The sequence below is a fragment of the Crinia signifera genome, chromosome 4 (genome assembly GCF_055691185.1).
Source record: "Crinia signifera chromosome 4, ASM5569118v1, whole genome shotgun sequence".
Taxonomy (NCBI): domain Eukaryota; kingdom Metazoa; phylum Chordata; class Amphibia; order Anura; family Myobatrachidae; genus Crinia; species Crinia signifera.
The window spans coordinates 260,526,442-260,544,189 of NC_139220.1; the positions used below are offsets into that span (position 1 = coordinate 260,526,442).

The window sequence follows — 17,748 nt, forward strand, 5'->3', positions numbered from 1 at the left end:
GGCTCACTAGATGCAGGTTATTTTTTAGGACCTTTTTCCATTCAGCCGCAATCATCAACAACCAACAATTTTGGCAGTGGAAAAGGGGTATTACTTTCTATCACTTCATTGGTGCATTATTGTAAACATGCTCTACACCTTGACACTCCAGCTGTTGTTGAACTACACATCCCATCATGCTCTGCTACAGTTTTGCTATTTGGCCATCCTAAAAATGATGTAGGGCATGCTGGGATGTGTAGTTGAACAACAGCTGAAGTGCCAAGGTTAGCCATCACTGTTCTACACTGTTACTGACTGAGAACTTTGTGCATGTGTGGCAGAGACCATCGATTGTCGGATCTCATTTCTTGTCCATTATTAACCTTTGTTGTGCATTGCTTACTTTAGACATAATAAAAAAACACACTGAAACTAGCCATACATTGCAAGATAATCATTGCAAAACCGCTGATTGATTTGAAAGAGTATGGTTCACGGCCTTAAAATGGCTAGAAAACGATCTCTCGTTTGGTTTGGCTCTACCCATCTGATGGCTGTTCAGCCAACTCCAGGCTGTAAATTGACATTGCGCCATACATTTCAATAACAGTCATGTTACTTCTCTCCTACTCCGTGCCGGTTGGTTGGCCGTACTTTAATATAGTAGAATATGGCCAGCTGAAGGTTTAGGAAATACAGTTCGAGCAGTGCAAGTGTGCCTACTTCTCAGTGTTTGGAAACTCCTCTGTATAATCTATCATTGCCAAACTGCATAAATAACAAGGTGAAGAGTAGGGATGCCAATCCCGGGGCATTTTTTTCAATCCCGGGATTCGGAATTGAAAAAATGTCAATCCCGGGATTGAGTTACTGCAGTGCACTCACACATGCAGCAGGGCTCCAGTCCTCTGTCCATGCTCCCCATCCACTACCCTGTGGCATATTCAGTGGTGATGTGGCTCTGTAGTGATGGCACCGCTGCCCCTCAGCCCTCTCTGCAGACTTTTCTCCTCGCCCAAGCGGTAGACCAGCAGCCCCTCAGGAAGGCCCCTCAGTGAGGTCCTCTTGGCTGCCTGGCAGCCCCTCAAGAAGGCCCTCTCGTCTCGGCAGCCCCGCATCCCCTTCTCCTTTAGCCTGCTCATTTCCACAAGCCACTGCCTGGACCGCCCGGTGTTTCGAAACCTCTGAACTAACCCATTTTTCTTTCATTTTGTAATTTGTACTAGGGCTATGGCAGAACCCAGCTGCTGTCAGTACAATGTCATGTATGTTTCAAGCTTGTCTGGTTTAAGAAGCAAAATCTGCACCAACAGGAGAAACCTATTCTAGAATTCATTTTTTTTTGCTTTGTAGCCTCATGACATTCAGTATCCATTCCAGCAAATCTCCATGCCACATCCTCCAAAATCCGCATCACACATAGACATACATCCCACACTTTTGTCATGATTCATAGACCCTGAATAAATCAGTACCTATGGAATAATAATAATAATAATACATTTATTTATATAGGAATCACAGTGCTTAGTAGCTATCACAAGCTGCTAGAAAGCGGGTTCTCTGAGGTCTCTCTCATAATGGCATATTGACACTTCACATGGACCTTTGCTCTTAATCCACCCCTGGATTCTGGAGAAATGTTACCACAGACAGAGGTGATGTGTATACAGCAGGGTTGCCTACCTGACCCTCTCCTTCAGGGAGAAAATGCTCTGTTCCTGGACTTCCCTGGTATGATTACCATCACCTGTGGTGAAACACCTTTCTTATCAATTACCTAGCTCCCCACAGGTGATGGCAATCATACATTACCAGGGAAGTCCAGGAACAGAGCATTTTCTCCCTGAAGGAGAGGGTCAGGTAGGCAACCATGGTATACAGATATATGGGTACTTGTGTATTATCACGGCGCCCATCGCATCGCATACCATAAGGCATGCGATGCGATGCGATGTTTTACAATGTCATACAATTTTAAAATTATATGGCATACAATGCCATACAATGGGATGCGATTCAAAATTGTATAAGCACCCTAATGGGTGCTTACAATGTTAAATGCACCCCCACGCCACCCCCCACTATAAACGTGAACCAGAAGCGTGGCGAGCGCGCGAGGGGCGCCGGTACGCGTCCTACGACCTTTTCATACCCCCACTATCCACATTGGCATGGAGCTGATATTATAAAGTGTGGCGAGCCACCGAGCCCGAAGCGAGGGGACGTGCATAACTTCACAGGTATTCATGTCCCCTCGCCACGCTACGTGGACCAGTATTAGCAAACTTAGTTCTATAGAATGTACCTGATGAATTCTATATTGAAGGTGATTGGTTGCTATGGAAAACTCCACAGGTCCAATCCTACACTCTTTTCACGGGATACGGTCATTTCTATGTTGGTCGACAAGCATTGGGTCAACATGGGTCTAGGTCGACAGGTCATTAGGTCGACATGGTTTTTTTTTGAGCCGACAGGCGGTATTTCATGCCCTTCCATCCACTAGTGAAGGCAAACTGTGGTCATCCAGCTGTTGTGAGACTGCACATCCCAGCATGCCTTGCCATAGTTTTAGTATTCCCTAATAGCAAAACTGTGGCAAGGCATGATGGGACTTGTAGTTTCACAACAGCTTGAGGGCCATAGTTTGGACATGCCTGCACTAGGGTGTGGTGGGAGAATAAAATAGTGTGCCGAGCACAGCGAGGCACCGTGCCCGAAGCATTGTGCAAGGGGATGCGGCGCACTTTAAACTGTGTCCATGTCGACCTTTTGACTGTCGATCTAGACACTGTCAACCTAATGCTTATGTTGACATTTCCCCATGTCGACTTTTCCCTATGTCGACCTAGTGCTTGTCAACCAACATGCTGTAGACGAATCGATCCCAACCCCATTTCACTGCTTGATCCATGAACAGATAACACTCATATGATGCAATCCATGGATTGTCTAGGTTTTCTCACCTTCCAGAGAGCCAGAACCAAAAGAGCCAACAGCAGCAGCCCACCTAATGTACTGGTGACTATTATCCATATTGGAACCTCCCATTCCTCCTGCTTAGTAATTTCAAATGTGATCTGGAAAAAAAAAAAGCCATGTAAGAAATGATTCCATGTGGACACACTTCCTGCAATGGTAGAGAATTTATGTGCAAGCAACATCTCTACGTTGTGTGCGGAAGAGGGGTAAATGTCACTTTCAGTTGTGAGAGGCCACAGAAGAGGCGTACCTAGATATTCCTAGGCCCCATAGCAAAAGTTTGTAAGGGCCCCCTATTTAGCAACTGATGGGGATACATGAATGTAAAACATATTAAATAGACAGTAAAGATGGGGCCCCCTTTAGCTCTGGGCCCCATAGCAGCTGCACCCCTTGCACCGATGGTAGTTACGCCCTTGGGCCACAGTGTTATTTAGGTTGATCTTTACTTTTGCAAATGACCAGTTTACAAACGCCAATACAGCCAAGTGCTTTCATAATAGGATTGGGTCCCAGAAACATAAAGTGCTCTGTGTATCAAATAATATTTGCGGCTACTTTCCCGAAAACACCTGATTTCAGGCATTAGCCGCAAAAATGTAGTATCCCCCCAAATGTAGGTAGGAGGGACTGCGGTAGGTACTCCTGCTGGCAGCCACATCCCCCTAGGTTTCTATGGGGAGGCAATGCTGACAGATTTACCGTTCCAGAATGATGCTACCGCCATCTACACACCGCACACTCTCCCCAGCAAGGTAGAGGTGGTTAGGTTGACAGTGTCTAGGTCAACAGTCAAAAGGTTGACACATCAAAAAGGTCAACATGCATTAGGTCGACATGGTCAAAAGGTAGACACAAGCAAAAGGGCAACATGGAAAAATGTTGACATGCATTTTTCAAAATTTTGGGGGGTGTATATGTCAACATGGGCACAGTATAAGTGTACCGTTTCCCATCACTTTGCTCGCCATGGTGCTGAGTGCACTATTTTTTCTCCCTCTATGCCCACTGGAGTACGAACAAGTCAGTCTAAATTTTTAAAAAAAAACTCATGTCAACCTTTTTTCCATGTCGACCTCTGATTGTGCCTACTTTCCCCTTGCGTCAACCTTTTGACCATGTCGACATAATGCATTGACCTTTTGACTGTCGACCTAGACACTGCCAGCCTTATAACTGCACCCCCCGCCAGAGGTTTCCACTGGAATGGTTGCTGGGCATGTACAAGCAGTGGGACATGTGCAGTCTTCCTGCTGCCTCTCAGAGCATGACGCAGGGGCGGGATCCTATCAGAACCCTTTCCCTATAGGTGTTCCAGAATACATCCTGCCCATACCTGCATATTGCCGTGCGATCCTGCATGCATTGCATATGCAACTGGTGATAAATGAGCCCAAAGAGAGACACTCAGTTTTTCCCATTGAGTTATCTCAGACTATTTGTAAACCAGGTGTGGATCATTTGGTCGACACGGGTCTAGGTCGACAGGACATTAGGTCGACACAAGCATAAGGTCGACAGCCGGCACATGCCGGCTAAAAAACAGTGAAAAATCCAATGTCAACATTTTGGCTGTCGACCTTGCCCCACGTCGACCTTGTTGCCTGTCGACCTAGTGGTGTTGACCCAATGCTTGTCGACCTAGTTGCTGTAGACCTAATGACCGTATCCCTTGTAAACAGCACAAACTTCCAGTAAATGCTATCTTATTACATTTATGCTGTAGAATCCAGCCAGCAGGAGGCAGTATTATACAGCATAAAATCTAAGCTAGTTCAGAAGTTGATTAACAGAGCAACACCCAGATTCTGTACATTGTATAGTAAAGCTACACACTAATTTTATAATATCTGTCATTCTGTGCAACACCTACAGTTTATCCATTATAATATTATTCATGTTTCCTTATTCAATTAATCTACATGCCAATATGTAAATCTGCTGTGTGGAGTTTGTATATTCTCCCCGTGCTCCCGGGTTTCCTCCAGCTGCTCCGGTTTCCTCCCACAATCCAAACATATGCTGATAGGTTCATTTGGTCCTGGCAAGAAATTAACCCCAGTGTGTATGTGTAATAGGGAATAGAGGGGTCAGACGTAGTATGCCTTAAAAAAGGGAGATAGAGTGATAAATGTCCAGCCAATCACCTCCTGACATGTTATAGGCTCATTAGGCTGTAGTTGAAAAATGGCAGTTTGAAGCTGAGTGGCTGCATGTTTATCGCTCTTTATCACCCTAGAGTTTATCTATTTTTAAAGCTTAATACATCAGCCCCATAGATTGTAAGCTCCACTGCGGCAGGGACTCAAGTGCTCGGCCAAATATTCTCGTTAAAGTGCTGTGGAAAATGTGTGCGCTATATAAATAATGTAGTCATAATAATATATTACACATGAATTAATTATATTATGAATTAGTAGAAATAACTACAGTATTCTTTATACTGTAGATTGCACTATTAGTAGCAAACAGAAAAAACATTTGCATCGGCTTCAAGCACACCTACCAGCATCTAACCAACCTCCCTCCCTTCCTCCATATTTAAAAAAATTAGCGAGTGCTCCCTCCCACAAGGGAGGAATTTCTAAATGGTATTCCCAGCTCCTCTCAGCCCCAGATGGACAGAAAATGACTTCTCAAACACAGTGGGAAAGAGACCTAAAAGTGTCCTTCTCTGAGGAGGACTGGGATGGTATTTTCAAATCTTGTTTTAAGATCTCGCGTTGCTTGCACCACTCTGAAATGTTTTTTAAACTCATCCACAGAGCCTACTTCACCCCGGAGAGGTTGCATAGGATCTGGCCATCCACCTCGAACCTCTGTTGGAGAAAATGTGGTTTAGTTGGAAACCTTATCCACACCTTTTGGGAGTGCCCGGTCCTGCGGCCTCTCTGGGCTGAGGTGTTCCACCTGATAGGCATTATACTTAATCACCCCATTGCCCCTAACCCAGCCTTAGCACTGCTTCATGTTTTTCCACCCTATTTCTCTGCTGCGGACAAATACTTAGTTGGTCATGTATTGATTGCCACCAAAGCCATGATTGCTAAATTATGGAAATCAGATGCCATTCCGACCGTAGACTCCATTCGTAAAAAAATCCACAAACATTATACTTTTGAAACCACCGGAGCGAAATACTCCTGCACGCAAAACTCAATTCTGATTAAATGGTTTGGCTGGTCCCTTTACTGCGACAATGTGGGCATCTCAAATTTGTTGAGTGACACAATTGAGGTATCGGCTCTAGCCTCCAGCCCCAACAGTCTTTAGACTCGTATTGTATAGTGTCACCTTATTTACCCCTAGTCAGACAGCACCTTAATTGATTTAAATATTGGTATGTTCTTATCTTATTTCAGAGATACCTATTACTTATTTGTGTAAATATGATTGTTATCATATAAGCAGTTCGATGCAATTATCTCTTGTATCTCTCTTTTGTACATGTTCCCTCCCCTCCCTTTTCCTTTCTGTACCCCCCCCCCCCCCCATACAAAATGTCTTTCAGACGAAACTTCTTGCAATAAAAATTGAATGTTTAAAAAAAAAACAAAAAAAAACAAACATTTGCATCTTGAAAAGAAGATGGGAACACTACACTCCAAAAAGAGAAACTGACTGAAAAGTTTTTTGACACATGGTACCCATATATTCGAACCTTGTCACCCCCCTTGAAACTGGCCCTTGAAAACTCATTCTCACACAAACGTCATGGTATCTTTTGGAATCCTTGAGTAATGATCCTCCTTTTTGATTACTTCTGGTTATTGTCTGACATTGTTTAAGCCCATGTTGATCTACAATACCTGTGATATGTCAATATATTTTCACCTTAGAATAATGTAATGCATGCAATAGGTATGGAGTGGGTTAAAAATCCAAGGCTGCTGTGTGACCTTGGGAAGCATGTGACTCGGTGGTCCAATAAGGACTCAGGAATGGACACTGTTAGCTGGGATATCAGGTCAGGAAAGGGAGGAGTCTTCCTCTCTTTCCTGAAGGGTTTCCCGCCCTCCCTCCCTTATGTTAATGTGGTGGGGTGGGTGTTATTTGCGTTGGCTGATAGGCGGGAAAGAACGGCAGGTTAATAGAATTACTAATTATTCAAATGATGATGATGCTACGTATATGTTTGCTTTTCGGTGCGCTCGCCTCTCATTGGCTTAGGCCTTCGCTCGATCACCTGCTCGGGGGGCAGGGACCCCACCCAGATGGGTGTGTAGTCAATGCAGTAGGTCGAGCGGATACCGCTTGTTAGGGTAGGCTTGATTATGTATGCAGATTGAGTGGGTGGAGCTTAGTTAATTAGCCGTTCTTTCTGGGCCACCATTAATTAATTAATTATTAATAAATGAATCTACCTTAAAAGTGCAAAATAAATCAGCTAACAATTTCTGCCAAACCTAAGTCTCCGAGTCTTTATTTCAGGTTTAGTTTGTAAGTCTTGAAATGTGATGTATATACATGCTAGAGGTCACACACATCAGATGCTAGGATGTTTAATGTCATGTTTCATTTATTTACTTTATTATTTTTATTTACTTTATTACTTTATTATTTTCTTTATTTTCCTGTCAATACAATAGAAAAAAAAATTAAATAAAAAAAGAAGATGGGAAAATGTGTTAAGCTGCATATTTGTGTTGGCAGTTTAGCGACCTTCCACTTTGATAAAGAATCGGGCACCTGCAGAGGGCTCCTGATGCACAGAAATTCCTATCTTGCAAACCTGCCAATGCAATAGTGGTTCCAGATGATAGATCTACAGGGTGAAATTTAATAGGATAAGAGATTCAGGAAAGTGAAAGATTTAGTAAGAAATCTCCAGGTTTTTTTAAAGCGGCAATCATTTACACTGCTAAACCAGTTTGATCATGAAGTGTAAATGATTACCATTTTAAAAAACCTGGAGATTTCTTACCAAATCTCTCACTTTCTGAAACTCTTATCCTATTAAATTTTGCCCACAGTGTCTAGATAGATATCTAAAAAAAGTCAACATGCAATAGGTAAAAATGTCGACATAAAAAAGTAGACATGAGTTTTTCATGATTTTTCTTTTACCCGATTTGTTCTTACGTCACCATCCATGTTGGCAGAGAGGGAGAATATAATAGTGCGCGAAGCATGACAAGCCATGTAAGGGTACGCTAATGGGGGGTCCATGTCCACAGTTGTTGACATTAACACCAAAACAATGTGAAAAACTCATGTCTACGTTTCATGTGTCTTCCTTTTTCACGTTGTCACTTTGATCATGTTGACATTTTGACCTTTGCCATGTTGACATTTTGACCCTGTCCACATATTGCAGGTTGACCTTTTGGGGTAGATCTATTGACTGTCTATCTAGGCCATGTCTATCTAATAATCCGCACCCATGTACTGTAATAGATGGCAAGCACAATCAATGGAGGTCTTTCTCCTGTGATGGAGACTGGGTGAATGACATCTAGGGGAAGGACCTGAGCAACTGTTTGGACCACACCCACAGCACTGACTGCTGTTTGAGCCATCTTGCAACACAGAACTAAAGGTGCGTACACACGTACACATTTTTCTGTCCAATTTATCTGGTGGGAACAAAAACCTGGAAATGTATGGGAGCATACGACACAGAAATTCCCCCCACAGAGTAAGGCATACTTGCCTACTTTAACTTTCACCTCTCCGGGAGAAGCCCGGAGAGGTAACACGTCTGGGGGGCGGGGGCAAGGCTGACATCACTCTGCCCCACCCTCCATGCTGGAAAACGCAGTGATTCACGGGCCACGGAGAGGGGGTGGGGCTTCAATGATGCGAAATGCAGCGATCATGTCATTTAAGCCCCGCCCCCTCACTGTGGACCCGCAATTTGCGCTAATTAATCCACTGGGCAATGGGGGAGCGGGGGCTGTGAACAAAATGTGGAAGACTTGCCCACCTTCCCGGGAGGCGGACCCGATTTTCGGGAGGCTCCCGGCCATTCCGGGAGGGTAGGGAAGCCTGGAGTAAGGCAACATGCATCTAACACATAGAGAAATACTGTATGTAATATAAATGTGAAGCTATCATCACCTGACGACTGGGCTCCTCCTCTCTGAAAATAAAAGGACTGTGGAATTTCCTTTGTAAGACCGCAAAGGTAACCAGACTCACAGAGCGGAAGTTCATCTGCAATGAAAATTCGGAAGTCCTTAATAACACACAGACCAGACCCCTTCTCCGTGTGTGTGTGTGTGTGTGTGTGTGTGTCTGTGTGTGTGTAACATGTACATTACTATAACTACTCAATGATTCACAACAACTTCCAGCTCCTACCACTCGGAAAGATCTGCTCCATAGCTGCCCATACAGGGCGAGTGTTGCTTCCTGATTGGATGCCAGGCTCATAGTGCAGTCAATGGACACCACATCAGCGTTACTGTGATTCTGAAAGAAAGCACAAAGTGACCCATCATCTCTGCTGATAATAACATAAAAAGCAGATAAACCGCGCTCCTGAATTTCACTCCCTTTTCCAGATATCTGTTTTCACCAATGAAATAAGGGTATGTATCTACAATCCAAAAATAAAAAGTGAGCAGGGAACTTTGTATGAGACGTTGTGGCAGTGTGTTCGGTCAGAGAGAACAGGTTACAAATTAAGGGGGTGTTTCTGGTTGACTCACAATATAGCGAGTTCGGCCCCAGCCCGGTGTTTTGGGGACTGCGCATGCGCGTGGTCTACTTTGCGCATGTGCAGCCCCCCTTTGTGAATGACTTTGATTACTCGCATCTTCACCGAGCCATACACAAGTATCGGAGCGGTCCGGGGGTAGCCGGAGGCAGGAATGGGGCCCATGGGAACGCTCAGCGGTTTATGGGCATCCCCATGAAAATGCTGGGCGTTGCCATGGGGATGTGGCCAGGCCGTTTCCTGCCCGGGGCAGTCGGCTGACAACACAGGACAGCTACCGCCCGCCCCGACTTCGGGGAAAAAGGAGAAAAGTTGTGTCGACCTTCTCCTGCATCAACCATTTCCATGTTGACATATAGCTTGTGTTAACCTTGTGTCATTGTCGACCTAGTGTATGTCAACCATTTTTGAATGTCATTCTAATCACTGTAGACCTAGTGACTGCCGCCCAATTATCCCAGAACCTGTTGTGAACCCCTCCAGCGACCGTCTGTATGAGTTACCAGCTGCGGGATGTGACTCAGGTCCTCCTCTGATGGTCTCCTTCTATAATTCGTGCTGTTGCCCCAGACATTGCAGGTGTCATTCCCCTAATACGGAGAGAACAATGACACACTGAACTCTCTGTCTCAGGCCATGTCTGTAGTTTGTCCACAGCGGGAAGCAGTAGTACCTGGTCGCTGATCAGCTGCTGCAGTATGAGCAGGCGGTTCCCTCCACGTGTGGCCACAGGCACCGTTATCTTTATAGTGATATCTTCAGGGAAAAAGCCCAAATTTTGGATCTGAAAAAATTAGACATGATTAGGATGTAACAAAGGAGGTACAATTAGCCCCTATACATAAAGGTAAGGGATTGGCTGTTTCCCAAATCTATTAGAAGTATATATACAACACTGTACTAATTAGTTTAGGGTACAGGAAAAATATAAAAACATGAAAAATCTGTTTTTGTCCCTCCGTACCTTACTCTTTAGAAGTCCTGAAAGACTCAGCGCTGCATCTGATTAAAACCCCTCCCATGACAAGGCCGCTGCTGCTGCTGTCCTCCATGGGCCAGAGAAGCATATGATGAGCTCCACCAAGAAGAGCTCAGCACAAGCCTCTGACCTCTTGTGCAAAGTCTCATGGGACTTAGTCAACTCCCAGTAATGCGCTGCTCACTTGTGCAGTCAGTGTCTTGGCTCCCGATGCTCAGCCCCATTAATCATTGTCACATTGGCAGATAGGTGAAGCTGCAGCACTACTCCACTCGCATGCACAAAACCTTTAGCTTAAAAACATGCCAACCACAGGGGGCCCCTAGATAGAGGGGGCCCCAGAGGTACCGACTCCCTCAACAAGGGTGCAAGTGCCTTAATCCGGCCCTGAGTGAGGGTGCAAGTGACCAGGGCTGGGGTAATATCAGTAATTGTGGGCGATTATAACATAGAACCTGCTGTGTAATGTAGAATCTGATGGACAGATGCAGTGTAATATTGCTTATATAGATAGTAATGTTGCAAAATATATAGTTATAGTGAATGCAGTGGATATGGCCAACACACAGCTAATACATACAATGCTCTTATACAGTCCAGCAGATACTTCTGGCCAAGCTAACCTGCAACTCACCTTAAAGGTGCAGTTGAATGGAGGCCCAATTGCATTGTATCTGTCAGTAGACCTCTGAGAATTGACTTCATACTGGTCCAGACTGGAAGATCTACAACAGAAGAGTTGTTGTCAGGTGGCCATTATAGGAATCCTGCACTGACCCCAATTTACACCCATTTAGCAAGAGCTGTAAACTCTTCCTGTGTGGCAGGCCTGCTGAGCAGTGCAAGGATACAAGGGAAAGAATGTAGACGGGTTCCAGACACATGTGGCCCAAATATTTTCTTGATCAAAAACATATGTGACAGTGAATTGATCACATCTCTCACATCTGAATTAAGCAGAATAGTATTCCACATCTCCTGGCATTGCTGGAGGGATAAACACTCGCAGATGTCTGGTGTGACATGTGCTCAGGTAATAGACGTGACTCATATGACAAGTGCACAGTACAGGCAGACACCTCACTGTCAGTCCTCCTTCTGGCTCTGGATGAAAGCACATGCTGTATCATTTCTGCTGCTTGTATGTTCCAATTTCTCTGTCCCTTTTTTACTTGAAGGTCACCCAACAAGAATTCCAAACAATAACTGGAAACAAGACCTGTGGAAATGACAGTCTAGCACCAAAGGCAAGTGATGCACATGTGCGGTGGGCATAGCTGCCTACCCTCCTGCATTCTGCAGGAGACTCCATGAAATAGCAGCAATCTCCCTCTCTCCCTCATTAGTCTAGCAATCTCCCTCATTTCACCTAGCCCACATTACACAGTTACATTTTTTGGGTAAAAAGAAATGAGAGATATATTGAATCATCAGCACCATTCCTAGCACTTTAGCAAGTATAGTATCTCTTACTAACTGCTTTGGGTCTTATCTACACTTGGATATAAGTAATTTAAAAAGATTCCTCTCAGATGTAGCAGTACACACCCACGCTTCTAGGTGCCACGTTCACAATCTCTTATCACAATCTCTCCATATATGGAACTAGACACGCCCTTTGGGTGGAGCATGACACACCCCCTCAATGGAGCTCTGTGCAAAATTCGACTATAATCTCCCTGTAACTAGTTTTCAAAAGTAGGCAAGTTGGCGGTGGGGCGCGCTGCTTTGTACCCTTCTGTGCCATGTAATGGAAGGGGCTACTATTGGTCGACAGTCAAAAGGTGGACATGGTCAAAAGATCGACATAAAGGTTCGCCATGAGGTTTTCACAATTTTTTTTCAAAAAAGGACTTGTTGATACTTTCCCATCATAGTGGATATGGATGTTACGGGTTTGCATGCGCAAATCTGTAACATCAGACGGGGAGTGAATTCGACCCACAACAAGCTGGTGTGAATCACCCCCCTAGGCACTAAGAGAAAGATGATACAGTGAAGGGAAACTGTTCCAAGACAGGGATACGGTCATATGATCTACAGTATGTTTGTCGACAAGCATTGGGTCGACACCACTAGGTCAACATGGTTCTAGGTCGACAAGGGTCAAGGTCGACATGGGTTTAGGTCGCCAGGTCATTAGGTCGATACAAGCATAAGGCGACAGTGTCTAGGTTGACAGTCAAAAGGTCAACATGGGGTTTTTCACTGTTTTTGTGTCCCAGCCCCCAAGACATGGGCAGATACTTAGTACATACTAGTTGGTTGGATGCATAAAACAGAAATATGGGCTAGCATCTTTGTGACGCTATGGATCCCGGCTAGATAGATAAATATACTTAACAATAAGATCACCATAAAATAATTACCAACTGTTAAGGATGAAAGCTCAGCCAAATTGTTGTCAAATGTTCCCACCTACAACGAAGGGTTTTCTATATACATGTAGGGGTTTAATTACAACCAATCAAAAATCTACTATTTATTTAGCACCTTTGGTTACCCATAGCAACTTCCAATCTGAAATAGAACTCCCATCTTAGTAAATAAACTGTTGAATTTCCAATAGATATATATGAGAAGTCAGGAGCCTTTATATAGCAGATTACCTTGTGAACAGTAGATCAGATTCATACTTCAGGTTGAAGTCCAGTAAAACCTCATTATCGCCAATTGTACCCTGTAGTTCTTCACTGTCACTGACAAAAGACAGAAGATAATACAACAAGTGACACAATGAAAACAACACAGTTGATTCTATAATATATCATGGGAATAATTATCCCAGAGTGTAACATTTAAATATAGAAAATTCCCATACGAGTTCAGCCAGCGAACCAAATGCACACCTACGTTGGCCTGGTGCTTTTACACAGGTCAGTGACATCTGAGGTGACTTTACAGTAGCTGCTTGCATGTGGTGATCCACAAGACTGGTCAGATTTTTAAAGTGGCAATCATTTAGAATATAAAACCAGGTTTTGGAGCTTTAAAAATGCAGCTAGTGTGGCGCCTACATTTCACAAGCTCTCTCACTCATCCCATCTCCCCACTGGGATGTCTTTTGATGCCCTTACATTTCACATCAGAGGGTGCTCTATAACTTATTATGCACCTGTAATATTTCATTTTATTTAGTATTTGTATAACCGTATTACAGTAATACATTTTTTTATGCTTTTTGCTTAGTTGTGAATATATATTTTTTAATGAGACTATGGAACTCAGTACAGGGCATGAACAACATTTATTAGAACCACCCTGGGTGTACTATGTATAGCGTAATTCAGGCATGTCCAAACTGTGTCCCTCCAGCTATTGTGAAACTACACATAGGGTAACCAACTCATCCCTTTAATCCGGGACACATATTAATTACACAGGTTCTGTGGCAGTTTAAAACCAGGTGAAATGGAGTCTTGAGGTGTGGCAGTTTAAAACCAGGTGAAAGCCAGCCACAGAACCTGTGTAATTAATATGTGTCCCGGATTAAAGGGATGAGTTGGTCACCCTAACTACACATCCCAGCATGCCTTTGCATAGTTTTAGCATTCCCTAATAGCAATACTGAGGCACAGCATGATGGGGCTTGTAGTTTTGCAACAGCTGGAGGGCCATAGTTTGGACATGCCTGGTGTAAACTAATGGCAACTCACATTGAGGAAAAGAGGAAGAAGCAGAGAAATCCCAGGTACTGTCTAAACATACTGAATATAAAAGTGAAAAACATTTATGTTTTCTCTCTGTGGTGTGAATGAGAGCTTTTGTGGTCCAGCATGGCGGCCATAGTAAAAAATATGGTTATCCTTGAGAGACAAAAGATAATGCAATATTTCACAGCATTCACACCATTCATCTATTATAAAAAGCTATAACAAAGCACAAAAAAAAACCATGAAATGTGTATGCCATAAAAAGCAATACATAGCAAGTAACATACAAAGCAATAATAATGATCTTGACAATCTAGATGAGTGGGCAAAAAAGTGGAAGATGAGGTTCAATGTGGACAAATGCAAGGTCATGGACCTTGGGAGACATAACCAGTGTGCTAGTTATAACCTAAGCGGGGATGAATTGGGTAATTCAGTACTCGAAAAGGATCTAGGAGTCCAAATAGACAACAAACTGGGGTGTAGTGCTCAATGTAATATAGCAACAAAAAAGGCCAACAAAATTCTCGCATGTATTAAAAGGGGCTTGGAAACTAGGGACTCAAAAGTAATTATGCCACTGTACTAATCATTGGTTAGACCGCACCTCGAATACAGAGTATAATTCTGGGCCCCACGCTATAAAAAGGACATCATAGAATTAGAAAAAATCCAAAGAAGAGCAACAAAGCTTATTAGGGGAATGGAGAATTTAAGCTACGAGGAAAGATTAAGCAAGCTGGGACTATTTACACTAGAGAAGAGATGTTTAAGGGGGGATTTGCTCAACATGTATAAATATATCAGGGGCCAATATAAGGAACTGCCAAACACCCTTTTTTCTACTAGAAAGGAATCTAGGATGTGAGGGCACGTGTTTAGATTAGAAGAAAAAAGATTTTATTCATCTAGAAGAAAAAATTTCTTTACAGTCAGAGCAGTCAAACTGTGGAACTCTCTTCCTGGAGAAGTGGTGTCGGCAGACACTATAAATATGTTTACAATAAGTTTGGATAAACATTTATTGGTTAAAAACATCCATGGGTACGAATAAGTAACATAATCTGTCTTTAAAATATCAGAACATACTATAAACATAGGTTGAACTAGATGGACGCAAGTCTTTATTCAACCTCACCTACTATGTAACTATGTAAGTGATTAAGTGATGGCAATAATCCTTTTTACATGCTATTGCAATGAGGCAGCCTCCACTTGCAGAAAATCTATGGACAGGGCATACCTGCCATAGCTCATACTGTACATGAATTTTGGTGAATGCCCCGGAATTATCCATATTCCATAATCCTAATTCTACAGTGAAGTGTGAATTATGGGGCCCATGATCACCAATTCACAGCAAAATATGAATAAAGACACTAGGTAATTAGTACAATAAATCATGTAATTTGTAGCGGGAGCGGACTTTGATGATGTAAATCATGTCGCCGTGGTGCACACCCTTGCACTCTTTGCAAAGGAATGGCAATCGGCAGCTTAACTAATAACTGTCAATTCTTTTTAACCATCTAAACCAGCTATCAAACATCATCATCATCATCATCAAAGCCATCTATGGTCAATAGTCAACCCTTCATCTGTGAAACTTTCGTAGGGAAGCAACTGAAAGTACATAATGAAGAAACAGGGTGAAATGCATTAGCATTGAGGTGATATGGATGGAGCTTTCGCTGGGTCTTTGTACAGTACATAGAACACACTTTCTGTCTATCCTGGAAAACTAACAACTAGCTGACTGATGAATAAGCACATGTATCACTGCCCTGGTAGAGTACTGTACTGTATGTGACAGCTCACACATTGAAATGAGATACGAGAACTTTCTGGAGAACACACAGGTCACATACTCACCTGCTTGCTGTTAGATGGATTTGCAGAGATGGAAGAAATGCAGACTTTCTAAATTCAAAGTCTACTCGGAACGCCACCTATTGGTGAGAAAGACATAGAATCAGGATCCTATCCTATCAGATTGCATGCTACATCCACCCTGAGCTGGAAGACTAAAGACCCCCCCCACCCACTAGTGCGATATGTTTTCATGCCATTCAGATGCATTGCTGCGATGGATTGCATGAAGACTGGCACATCGCATGTCCCTTTTCCTGCGATTGCGATGACAGCTGCGCTCCCGTGCACCCCGCATCTCAATCGCAGATCAGGCGGGCATTGCAGTGAATTTGTATACCTGTGATGCAATCGCATGCGGTTACTGAGGAAAGTATATATGGTAATAGCCCATCCCATCTGAAGAATTGCATGTGTACATCGCAGGTAAAAAATAAATGTCCTTTCAGATTTATCCCATCAGATGGATCACAGTAGGATAGATTGCACGTGACAAATCTGATGTAAAATAAAAACCGCACAAGAAGCAAATTGTAATCGCAAGCCTCACAGGAAGGTTCCGCCCAGATTGATTTAAATCCAGCAATATTGGTAGTGCCACCTACAGTCTGTAAACAGGAAATACACTCACATACACAAACACAAATTTCCATGGAACACTTCTATATAATACATGCCATCATTGGTGGAACTTTCATCATAAGACTACTTCTTCAACATACTGTGCTGGTATGCCAGCCATAGCTATAAAGACCATGCCAATCAGTATCTGCCTACCTTGGCCTTGGCTCTGAAGAAAGGAAAGCTGATGTTACAGATTTTGCAATGTGGAATGCGGTCATCACTCTTACATTCAATTTTAATGTCTGACTCCTCCTACAGGAGAAACGCAGAGAGTTACCATTACCAGACAGTGCGACAAGTAAGCCACAGTGGGCCGTGATAGCAAATTTTGAAGGAGGTACACATAGGCAACAATATCTATTATTACATATGTCTATGTTTCATGCTGGATATAAATAGAGCAGCGACAACACTTACCGCAATAGGATTTCAGGAATGTGCAATGAAGTGTAATGAACAAAACAGCCGAAACAGACCATTTGACAGAAGTCCAAATCCAGGACTCATACACTGGTAGAGGACGTTCTTCTGACGGTGTAATAAGTCCTGTGAGAGCCGTTTTCTACATTACACTGTTTCTGGCAATATTACACTGTGGGTTTTGCTTTTGCTCTTTCATAAATGAGCTAAATCGGTACAATCCCAGCACCAAGAATGGGCAACATGATATTTGTCTGGGCCTCACAAGTAGCCCTTGGTTCCACAATAGTCTTTAAATGACTTTAGCAGAACAGCATTGGATCGCAATATGATATCATTGCAACAGAATCAAGTCTTCACAAAACCCTACACCCTAAACTATGTCTGGCTACACCGAGTGAATGGCCTGTGTCCATTATGTGTCATCAGAATCACTGGGAACATGTTCAAGGTTGGGAAATTAGTACAAGCCACGGTGATGTCATGTGACCCAAATGCATTCTACCCTGTGCCTCCTGTGGCCCACTACTACACTAAAAAGTAATATTTAGCATACAAAAAGCTCACTACAACTT

General features: G+C 43.2%; 1 protein-coding gene across 5 annotated transcripts in view; it reads right to left on the minus strand.

The window, feature by feature from the left end:
- ITGA11 (integrin subunit alpha 11) overlaps positions 1–17,748 on the minus strand; it is a 100,470-nt gene that overhangs the window by 5,588 nt on the left and 77,134 nt on the right. For 4 of the 5 annotated variants that reach the window (XM_083184390.1, XM_083184388.1, XM_083184387.1 and 1 more), the window contains 9 exons: positions 16,907–17,005; positions 16,133–16,209; positions 13,217–13,306; positions 11,242–11,332; positions 10,302–10,412; positions 10,132–10,218; positions 9,271–9,381; positions 9,028–9,123; positions 2,952–3,065 (listed from right to left, as the gene is read on the minus strand). In XM_083184390.1, coding sequence (XP_083040516.1) covers positions 2,952–3,065; positions 9,028–9,123; positions 9,271–9,381; positions 10,132–10,218; positions 10,302–10,412; positions 11,242–11,332; positions 13,217–13,306; positions 16,133–16,209; positions 16,907–17,005 — 876 coding nt within the window. The remainder of the gene's footprint in view (positions 1–2,951; positions 3,066–9,027; positions 9,124–9,270; positions 9,382–10,131; positions 10,219–10,301; positions 10,413–11,241; positions 11,333–13,216; positions 13,307–16,132; positions 16,210–16,906; positions 17,006–17,748) is intronic. The other variant, XM_083184389.1, reaches the window with a different exon arrangement.